Source organism: Colletotrichum higginsianum, chromosome 1 (assembly GCF_001672515.1).
Source record: "Colletotrichum higginsianum IMI 349063 chromosome 1, whole genome shotgun sequence".
Classification (NCBI taxonomy): Eukaryota; Fungi; Ascomycota; class Sordariomycetes; order Glomerellales; family Glomerellaceae; genus Colletotrichum; species Colletotrichum higginsianum.
In genome coordinates, this window is record NC_030954.1 from 3,691,919 (window position 1) to 3,702,694 (window position 10,776).

A 10,776-nucleotide genomic window follows, 5' to 3' on the forward strand; every position below is an offset into this window, starting at 1 on the left:
CACGCTTCCCAAGAACCCTCCCTCCAACAAGTCGTCGGCGAGCCGCCCGTTGTTCCGCAAGCATCCGCACTTCTCATCTCATCACAGAACCAGTTCATTAGACGCCGTCCGTCGCCCGCCGCCCCCGTGACAACCTTTGCACCCTTCATCGATCGCGCTGTTTCGCCTCGGTCCGCGCGCAGCTCCTGGACGGGAGTGACAGACCTGGTCTTGTGCCGCTCGCGACACTTCTGCCATCACGCGCCTTCTTTCTCGGCCTCCTTACTATCTCGACACATCTGTCTCCACTCGGAAACACACACTCGCTCGCCTGTGGTCACCTAAAATAACCCTGCTCACCTTACCCTTGGGCTCAGTAAGCTGGCTGAGAGCAGGCCATCGCATCCCCTCCACATTTAGTCTTGCCTGGGATACCACGCGGCCCGAAACACAACGCCTCGGCCCACCAACACTGGTCGACTAGAAACCATCTCGGGTCCGCCTTGAACTGTTCTGACGACTGGATATCGCACCACATCCCCTTCATCAGCCTCTGGACCGCAGTACCACCACAATCATCGCGTCGGGTACCAACATCGGTTACATCCCGTTCACCCAGTCCTGGCACTCTTTGGGTATCTCCAACGACTTCGGCGCCGGCTCGTTCTCATGCCCATGTTCGTGGGCACGACCTAGGAGCATTGACCACTTTGCCAGGAGCTTCATCATAGGCAAGAAGCGAGCGCCCGTGGTTGGGAAATCCCTGCCTTCAACGCCGGTCCTTGTCGACTTTTATTTATCGTTGCCGTGTTCGCACTTCATCCCTGCTACTGCTGCCGCCACCGTCGTCGTCGGTGCACTGCTTCCATGCACACATAAGATACATACCCGACGCTACATACACCACACCCGGTCGATATATGTACGATCAGCTCCTTTCTCAGCCCTCCTCGCGTCTACCGTTGCCAGATCCACATCAACCTGGCACAAGCAAACGAATGAGACCCTAGTCGTCGACTTCTAACCGCTGCAGACCCTGCCAACGCGGTTATCGCTCTTTCACATATCCCGAGCTTTTTCACTTCAAGCCGGAGCCAGAGCTGACCAGACCAGGGTATTCCAATACAGGTAGGTACCCTGCATCCACAGGTTACGGCCCCATCCCGTCCTTGCTTGTGGAGACGTTGCCGGTACCTTCTCCGCGCCAGGCCAGGCCAGACCAGACCAGGTCAAGCGTCACCTGTGTGGGCTCCCGTCTCTTCTGGCTTGCGCCTACCCACCTGCACCTCACCTACACCTGTACCGCTGCTTGCTTGTCATCACCCGCCAACGAGAACGAGCGACCCTTCGAGTCTTTCTACACCTTTTCCCGCCCCCATCATCGCACAAAGCCAACATCCTGCGCCCTTCTTCTCGCCCATGCCCGCGAGACTTCACTTGCAGCATTTGCTCGGCTACCACGGGTCATACGAGACATTTTATTCCTAATTTCGAAAGGCGTCTGAGCGCATCGAATACTTAAGCTCCCGAACCAAGACCCACACCCGTCATCTCCCTCACCGTCTCGCCGTCCTTTCTCGACGAGATAACCACCGTCCCGCTGTTGTCATCAACCACCAGGCTCCCATCGTCGCGGGACAAACTTCACCGCTGCACTGTGACAGGATCGATCACAACCAACCGTCAACGACTGGCCACACCATCTGACTGCCTGCGAAACCCAAATTCCCCTCTCTGTTCCACTCTACACACACGCTGGCATATCTTCATCGCGCTCGTACTCGTGCTCGTCGTTTATAATCATGGCGGGGCTGTTCCGGAAGGTGTACGATTGGCTATTGAGGACGTTTTGGTGAGTGCACTGCATTCGCAGTGATGGGCAGCGGGGTGGTTCCTGGGCCTCGACTTGCGCGCTCTGACCATACCCCGCTGCCATCGCGCCCACCCTGCCCCTCACTCATGGTGTTGATGATCAGAGGCCGTACTGATTTATGACGGCAGGGCGACCGAGATGGATGTGACGATGATAGGTCTGCAGAATGCGGGCAAAACCTCCCTACTTCGAGTCCTCGCAGTAAGTCAAACTCCACTAAACATGCCATTTTTGGCCGCACCAAAGCTGGTCGTGCGCTAACCTCTTCTCTGTCTTTCTTCCATAGGGCGGCGAGTTCACGATCGAGTAAGCGGCCTTTTCTCCTTCTCGATGCCCCGAAAATCGATGAGTGTGCGCTCTTTGGAGTGGTCTGTTTCGGCTAACGGCGTCTTTGGCTAACCGAGATCTCGTGTAGCTCGATCCCGACGGTCGGATTCAACATGAAGCGGGTGCAACGAGGACACGTTACACTGAAGTGTTGGGATATCGGGGGCCAGCCCAGGTTTCGAACGATGTGGGAGAGATACTGCCGTGGCGTAAACGCCATTGTCTTCATCGTCGATATTGCCGATGTGGATTTGTTGCAGCAGGCCCGCGAAGAACTCCATGCCCTCATGGGCCAAGCTTCGTTAAGAGAGATTCCGCTTCTTGTGTTGGGAAACAAGTCGGACCTCCCGCAGAGGTTATCGGTCGATGAGTTGATTGATGCGCTTGACCTCAAGTCCATAGGCCACCGCGAGGTCTGTTGCTACGGCATCAGCGCCAAGGAGGAGACGAACTTGGATGCTGTCCTTCAGTGGCTCATGAAGTGGGCGAACAAATGAGTTGTGTCGTCGCTGTGTGTCGGAGATCTCGATGTGCGGCATCTCACTGTTGCTTTGCTGGCCGCGCACAACACTTTGCTTGTCTGACGGGAATATGGAAAGTCGGCCAAGTGGCGCCTCGAGACGAGGCCAAGAAACATGTTTCGCTCGGGTGCAAGGCTCGGTGTCAAGGTGTTGTATCGAATTCTGTCCTACAATCTGCGAAATATTTGGCGTTTGGTCGGTCTGCGACAGCATCAGTAGAGCCAGCGAGCCTGCTTGGCCCCATTACAATTTTTTTTTATTTACCAAATCGCACACACGGGTGGAGTTATCTCTCGGGCGGTGCTTTGGAAATCAGAAGATTCGATACGGATGCAAGGCGTTTGCCTTTGTTTGAGAGAGTTTGTCGGCCGGGTTGTCTTTCCCTCTTTGAGAAGGGCGGGCCGCACAGCCAAGAATTATTGACGTGCGGTTGGGGGGGTTGTTGACGGAACACAGTAGAGAGCAAAGAGAGAGTGGCGGTGGTGGCCATGATGATGCTACGAGAGTAGACGAATGAATATTATGACTGACGCACGATCGCTGGATCATTTGCGTGAACCAGAGTTAGTCATGTCAAAAGGCCGTCACGTCCGCGAAGGTAGCTTTACTTCGGTACAATGAGTGAGATGGACCCTTCTGAGGCATGGCGGATGCGCTGATCTGAGCTGGGCAGGGCAGAGTGTCCCTGCCGGTGTGGTTGTGGCGGCGGCAGCGGCAATGGTGGTGAAGGTGTTGATGGTGGCCATGGAGTGGTTAAGAGTAAGATCAGGAAGAATGGAAATGAGAGAACTTGACAAGACAAACCAGACCGCCTCGGACACGGTAGTGGGGTTGGAGGGGAAGATATGTTTCTGCTTCATCGTCCTCAGATTCCGATTCCTCTACTTTTGCCCATCTTTTTGGCAGTGCAGGCGCAAAGCACAGACGAAGGGGCAGGGAAGGCGTACCTGGGAAGGTAGGTAGGTAGGGAATAAGAAAAAACGAAAACAATGCCAGCGCATCAATGCATCGGCTTCCAGGTCCTCCCTGGCGCGCCGTGATTCGTCTGCCAACCGACACTTTGGTGTATATAAAAATAAAGATAAAAACCTAGGTGTTCCACGCACACCTGCTGGCTGCAAGGCCCATGGTGGGATGGATGGGAGGGGGCGGCGTGGTATGCGTTGTGCGTTGTCTGTCTCTTAGTCTGGTGTCTCGTGTCTCATGTCTCAGTTGTCTGGGGAATTATGCAATGAAAGGTGGAAGGGATCACGGTGAAGTTAGAGAGGTAAGGGTCAAAGAGATAGAGACAGAGAGAGAAAATGGTTGGAAGAGAGTAAAGGAAACAAGGTGCATGTTGGTAGTAGTAGGCACCTAAAGTTGCACCTATCGTGGTACCTGCCTGGGCGATGCCACGATGAGCTGTCAGGGGTGGGGCCTGGTGCTGCTCGGGACGCTAATTACCACAAGGCGAGCGTGCGACAGTCAGGACCGCCGCGGACAGCTGCTCCCCTCACTCGTCAACCCCCTACACGAGCTTGGACAAAAATCGGCGCTCAATTTGATACGACCTGCCTGTCTGTACCTACACAATGGACACTTCCATGCTCTCTACCTGCTGCTAGACATGTCATCTCGACCTTGCCAAGACGGCATCGTCGGGGGAATTAATTTCGGAAATCAACTCTGAAATGTCCTCTTTTCGGGGCACGACTCATTGGGTGAAGAGCCCAACCGCTCTGTCTCCTCTCGTTGTCCCGCATCCGCTAATCAATTGTCCCAATACCCCAATCACAAACTCACTACTTGCGGACCTGAATGTCTCTCGTCAACCTGCAAGTCCGTTTCTCAATGCACCGTGTTACTATCTATGGGGACCAGAAGAGGCGGTGCGTTAGGGCAAACCCCGATACCGAAACAGACAAAAACGATCCCAATCAATCATGGATAGTCGGTGAACCCAGCCGAAGGACCGTCCCGATTCACCATGTAGCCGAACCTGTCTGGCTCCTCGAGCAAGATGCTTGGCATATCCGTGTTGTTGTCCAGCCGCACAAATTGATCGACGTCGCGGCCCCAGAGGTCCTTGCCGCTCCTGATGGCGTCCGCAATACGGTCTCTGTCGCGGAACTTCTCGCCGTTCATCCACTCGTGCGAGAAGGACGCCATTTTGGTGAGGAACTCTTCGACGGTTGCGAAGCAGCTCGAGCAGTGCCAGCACGCGTTCCCGAGATCCGACTTCTCGAGCTCGTTGAGCGGTTTAAATCCGCCGTCGCCCATCCGGAGGTTCGCCGGCAGGAGCGTTCGTGAGCCCTGGTAGAAGGTCGCCTGCGGGTGTTCCCATTCAGGCCCCGTGTGTAGGAACTGAAAGCTGTAGTAGTAGAAACGGCTCCGCAGCGTGAGGCGTCGTGGGAACCGGCACGTCCTCAGCACGAGCAGTGTTTCGGGCCGGGCAATCTCGTCGACGTCCGCTACAAGGATGACGTCCCCGTATGCCGGGCTTTGCCTGCCGGTGAGCTTGGGGAAGACTTGTGTGTACATGGCGTTGCGCTGCAGGTCCTCGTAGTCCCACGACCTCCTCGGGCTGAAGGTTGGGGGAAACTCGAGCTCGTGATATATGAGTTTGCCGTGGTACGGCTTGAATCGCTCCCAGTTCTCCTTGATGGTAAGTGGTTTGGGCCTTCCGGTAAAAGTCTTGGGGGACTCGACGATGATGAAGTAATCGACGTAGTTGAATGTGGCGTTGAGACGAATCTCCATCCAGTCGAGCTCCGTATTCACCATGAAGAGATCGTACACTTTTCGCCGGCCAGATGCTGTCTGAGGGGCGAAGACGGGGTATCCGTGGTGTTTGCAAAACTGGCTGGCGGCTTCGGAGGAGTAAAAGCCAGTGTGGTCGCTCTTGTTGTTATCGAAAACCAGTCCGCCCTTGGGGAGGTTCAGAGACAGATCAAGGCCCGAAATTCGATGGTCAAACCTGTCAAGAGCGGGATGTTGGCTGACATAGAGAAGAAGGCATACTCCCACCACCAGCACGGCTTTCAGCAGAACTGGCGATCCAACATGCCACTGTAAAACCATTTTGCCAGCTGGAGAAGGATGGAGACCATATGCAAGGAGGGTATTGGTGGCTCACTCAGGCTAGTCGAAGTGCCTGCGGTAGAAACGGATAAGGCCGTTTGTACTGAAGATACCGGTCCCTCAGCAGGCAGATGAAACTGACCGATGTGACGCTTTCTAGGTTGGCATTACTTATGTAACTGGAAAGTAGAATACCTCGGTATGGCGACTGCTGGATGACGGCAGCGTTCGTTCGATGACCAGGTCCGTACGGAAGGCTCCAGGACCACCCGGTATATTGGGAAGAAAAGAGACGAGAGTCACTCGTCAGCAACGGAAGCCAGGTGTGGCATGCCGCGACCCCAACGGAGCGGGCTCCAGATCCATATATAAGGTACCAACATAGAGGTACGGAGGAGATGCTTGCTTGGGTCAAGGCTCGGACGCGCTCGAGCACCTTGTTACCTGCTAGCCGGAAATCCAGGGCGGTTTCGCATTACGGGTACTTAAACTGAATTGAACATGCACCTCAGCGGCCAGGTGACACATTAGAAGGAGCTGTGTCGTAGCTTGCGTTGCCGCCACCCGTGTGTGCCAATCCAGGGCTTGTCAAAAGCATAACGGCGGTGCTTCAAATAAACCAAGGACCCCCCCCTGGGCCGAGTAAAGATCAACCGTTCAACTCGCATCATTGTGGCCCGGCGGGCGGACACATGGTGGGTGGCCCAGACCACCTCAGCTCACTGTGTAACTCTCGGCCTGCACGCATGGTGGGAGGAGCTTCCCCAGTCCGCAGTCGTGTTTGCGTCGTCCGTTGTTCAGCTGCGTTTCGAGGAGAAATGGCAAACAGGTGCCTATCTGCATAGCCCCAGCCTCTCGCAATGTCGATGGGGCCCCCGAAGGACCGTCACGAGGATCTGCTCGTGTTTCCCTGCTTGGAAGCGCTGGGGGGGGGGGGGGGGGGCACAGTCGGGTCTCAAGGGCCTTCGTGCAGTCTTAGGACCAACTTCCAATTGCAAACATAATATCCATTGTGTGTCGTGATCCGCCAGGGCGACTGAGGCTTATCCAACCGACCGTCTTTTGCGCATCGAGGAAACGACATGAAATGTAGTGTGAGAGAGCGATACGGTGGTGTTGACGGGAAGGACAGGGACTTGGTGCCGCCAAGCCGAGCTAAGGAGCTGCCATTCGCTGCTACATGCAGGGTCTTAAACAGGAAGAAGCTTTGCCGGGGCGTCATTAGTGGATCCCTTCGTGTTCTTCCACGGTGGCTTCCCATGCGCTCGAATAATTAGTTTACGATGCGGGATCCTATCTTTGCTTCTACTTACTCGATGAAGAAAAGAAAAAGAATTGAGAAAAAAAAGAGAGAACCGCAGTAAAGCGCATGGTGGGGCCGGTTTTTACGGCTGGCCGTCATCATCGTGATTTGCGGATGGGCGCTGAGTAAATCCCCCTGCGTAATGAGAAAAATGGCGCAGCATGTCCGTACCGCAATTAATCATGGACTTGGCTACGAGGCGGCTGCCATCATCTGCGGAATTCCACGACTGGTGGATATGGCTATTGACGGCTGCCTGGCGTCAAGGTGTTGTTCAAAGCCCCCAGTTAATGCCATGAACTCGCTTCTTAACAGGGAAAGGTGGTGCAGGCTCTCAGGGTTTCCCAAGAAAAAGACTTGTTCATTGTATTCTCCCCCCCCCCCCCCCCCACCGAGCCAAGCATCATGGTTAGGGAGATCTACCACAGAGAGTGTGCTTGAACCACGGACTGTTCAACCGCCAGAAACGCGTCTGTCTTTGCCCTGGAGGCATTGGCTTGGCGTAAGTTGAAACCGGGAGGGGAACAGGTGGCTCAGGCATATTCTGAACAATGGAGGCTGCGTTGGGACCGAGAGCGTAAACATTCCTTATCAGGTATCCTTTGGACTTGGCTTGCAGTCTCTACGACGCTGTGAGGTAGACCACCTAATTGTTTACCTTAGGTACTTCGAGACAATTTTGCAGTCCATTTTGGAGGACGTTCCCCCCCGCTTCCCCAATACTCCGCACAGCCAGTGCATTGTATTCAATGGCCAATCCTAGGCCAGTATGCATTTCCAGGTATGGAGATCTAGATAAGATAGGCGAGGGCGGGACGGTTCCGGTCCGTTCGTCTCCACATTCCTGTCGCCCTTCGCTCTGTGGTGAACAGGCAGGCACCTCCTCGGTTGCTAAATTCTCGTTCCTGTATATTCTGAGCCTTGCAATAAGAAATCGTGTCTCACTGAGGACTTGATACTGCCGTCATCCGACCAACCCCACGAACCCAACTTGGCGTGTGACGCATTCTGCAGACGATTTCATTCTCTGTGGTTATATCTTCTGGACACCGTCCCCGCTTCCATATACGTTCGCCTACCCCAACAATCGGGATTCTGTAATTACCCCAGAAACAAAATCACCACGTCTCGGTCAGACAGAATGAGCACAGCCATACTACCTAGTAAGTATTCCAAACATGCTCGATGCCGACCGCAACTCGTTCCCAACCCGGCCCATCCCGCCCTAACTCGTTGATTGCATTTCCACACAATCCCGGATGTCTGGTGTCCCCGTCTCGGAACCGGTTCGGGTTCGCTGACCAGTGCACCCACAGTTATGTCCGGCCTGCATGCGCCCTTGTTGCGACGTTGTGGCCGATGGACCCCGCAACGGCTGTTGACAACCTACTACCCCTCCACCCACTGCACATTCCCAGCCGTCAAGTCCTCCTTCCACACATCGCCGTCTCCTCGATCATCAGAAGCCGTGCCTCTTTCCGCTGTCAGTGGTGCAGTCCGTAGCACCATGAGTGCCCCTAAACAGGATGCGTGGGTTGGCCATCTCGGCCCCGCGGGTTTCGACCTGCGAAGTAAGTCCAAGCCCTCAAAACCTCCCCACGTCCAAAAGGATGCTGCTGACTAACCGCGGAAAAGGCGATACCATGACAACCCCAACGGCCTCAATGCTGGCTGCTATTCAGTCTTGCAGTTTGCTGGATGATGTCTTTGTGGAAGATCCCACGACAATCGAGCTCGAGTCTCATGTGGCCGAGCTTGCCGGCAAGGAGGCCGCTCTGCTGGTTCTCTCGGGAACCATGGGCAACCAGCTGGCCCTCCGAAGCCTCCTCACGCAGCCTCCCTATAGTGTCCTGTGCGATCACCGCGCTCACATTATCAAGTATGAGGCGGGCGGGTTCGTTCACTCTTTCTGCCTCTCATGATTTGTCACATCTGCTAATACGGCGTTGCTAGTGTTGCTTCCCTAAGCGGTGCCATGGTCAAGCCCGTTGTGCCCCGTAACGGAGCTTATCTGACACTGGAGGATATTGAAGCCAACGCTGATATCGATGATGATGTCCACACTTGTCCTACCAGAGTCATCAGCTTGGAAAACACTCTAAACGGTGTGATCACACCCCTGGCAGAGGTTAAGAGGATAGCCGAGTTTGCGCACAAGAACGACATCAAGTTCCACTGCGACGGTGCCAGACTATGGGAGGCTGTTGCGGCAGGAGGAGGCAGTTTGTCCGAATACTGCTCGCTCTTTGACACCGTCAGCTTGTGTTTTTCCAAGGGCCTTGGTGCCCCAATCGGAAGTATCCTCGTGGGTAGCTCGGCACACATTAAGCATGCACGGTGGGTGCGCAAATCCATCGGAGGCGGTCTTCGCCAGTCTGGAGTCGTGGCGGCTCCTGCCAGGGTCGCGGTTGACGAAACATTCGGGAAGGGACCCAATGGTGAAGGCGGGCTTCTGAAGTTGTCTCACGGGACTGCAAAAACGATTGAGAAACTTTGGGTTGGCTTGGGTGGCAAGCTCACTCATCCTGTCGAGACCAACATGTGCTGGCTCGATCTGGATGCGGCGGGTTGCAGTACTGAGGCTTTCGTCGCATTTGGGAAGGAGGCAGGCCTGAAGCTGATTGGAAACCGATTGGTTGTTCACTACCAAATTGCCCAGAACGAAGATGAGGTTCTCCCCAGGCTAAAACAAGTATTTCGACGAGCCTTGGAAGGCGGCGCCCCGGGGGCAAAACAGAGTCAGGGGCCAACAAACATCTACAAGCCTCGATGAGACATATGCCTAAAAAAATGGCATTGATGCGACATACCTTGACGTCTAGCATAATTGGCCGACGGCGTAAGCCAGAAACTATCCCCATCAATCACAACGCCCCCCTCGAGTGACGCATGCATTCTCTCGCAAAGCTGCTTCGCCAATTTCGTTGGAAGAACATCAAGGTTCTTCAAAGTCTTCTCTCCCACTGAGTCAGCCCCGTCGAGTGTGAATCTGATCTCCCGAAACTGCTAAAGCAGGTGCGCGTAGGTGACGCATGTTCAACGGCGGCTTGATAGTGCTGTGGCACTCGCCAGTCCCGTCTTAGTGTGATAGCCGAACAAGAAACGAGAATGGCCTTCTTCCGCAACAAGGCTGCGGAGGCTTTTCTTTCTTTTTCTTTCCAAATCTTACCAAGAATTCACACCAAGAGACCACCGGTGGGCTGCGAGGCTTCTCCTTTCTAAAGGTAGTTGCTTGCAGGCTGGCGGACTGACAGGCTTCAAGAATCTCCATAATTGATCTGACACCCATCTAGAGCTTCTCTTCTCCAGGTTGGTTTTCGACAAATTCTCGGTCTTGGGTCGCCATAATCGAAGTTCCGAAGCCAAGGGCAGGTCTTGTTCTCAACTATCCTTCACTGTCAAATGATGTAAGGCGTCATGTATCACACGGCTTGCTACGAGGCCATCCATGGGATTTTTACCTGTCTTCACTACGCTGAACATTGTGATTCAAGTCGCGGTACGATAAAATATTTCCGAGACTTCATCGACATCAAACCTTGGTCTATAAAGTTCTTTCTTGTGAGTGACGAGGGGCTAGCCAGTTTCCACAACTTATGTAGTTTTCATTTCTTGGATGGGCCTACAGATACATCAAATTGAAGGCTCTATAGTTAAAAGTACGAAAACAAGTGCGAGCTCCCGAGAGGTGGATAGCATAAACTCTAGATTGT

At 54.3% G+C, this 10,776-nt stretch overlaps 4 protein-coding genes across 4 annotated transcripts; 2 read left to right on the top strand and 2 right to left on the bottom strand.

Moving 5' to 3' along the window:
• Positions 1 to 1,723: 1,723 nt before the first annotated feature.
• On the bottom strand, positions 1,724 to 1,915 carry CH63R_01095 (uncharacterized protein; the record flags this gene model as incomplete). The annotated part of the gene is made up of 1 exon (XM_018296070.1): positions 1,724 to 1,915. One exon carries the CDS (start codon positions 1,913 to 1,915, stop codon positions 1,724 to 1,726), a length of 192 nt encoding a protein of 63 aa, XP_018164432.1.
• Positions 1,916 to 2,292: 377 nt separating this feature from the next.
• On the top strand, positions 2,293 to 2,676 carry CH63R_01096 (ADP-ribosylation factor; the record flags this gene model as incomplete). The annotated part of the gene is made up of 1 exon (XM_018296071.1): positions 2,293 to 2,676. One exon carries the CDS (start codon positions 2,293 to 2,295, stop codon positions 2,674 to 2,676), a length of 384 nt encoding a protein of 127 aa, XP_018164433.1.
• A 1,944-nt stretch (positions 2,677 to 4,620) lies between these two features.
• CH63R_01097 (Glycosyltransferase family 17) lies at positions 4,621 to 5,760 on the bottom strand (the record flags this gene model as incomplete). Its single annotated transcript, XM_018296072.1, has 1 exon — positions 4,621 to 5,760. The coding sequence occupies one exon, from the start codon at positions 5,758 to 5,760 to the stop codon at positions 4,621 to 4,623; it is 1,140 nt and encodes a 379-aa protein (XP_018164434.1).
• A 2,444-nt stretch (positions 5,761 to 8,204) lies between these two features.
• On the top strand, positions 8,205 to 9,836 carry CH63R_01098 (Beta-eliminating lyase; the record flags this gene model as incomplete). Its single annotated transcript, XM_018296073.1, has 4 exons — positions 8,205 to 8,226; positions 8,380 to 8,634; positions 8,699 to 8,957; positions 9,017 to 9,836. 4 exons carry the CDS (start codon positions 8,205 to 8,207, stop codon positions 9,834 to 9,836), a joined length of 1,356 nt encoding a protein of 451 aa, XP_018164435.1.
• Positions 9,837 to 10,776: the final 940 nt, after the last annotated feature.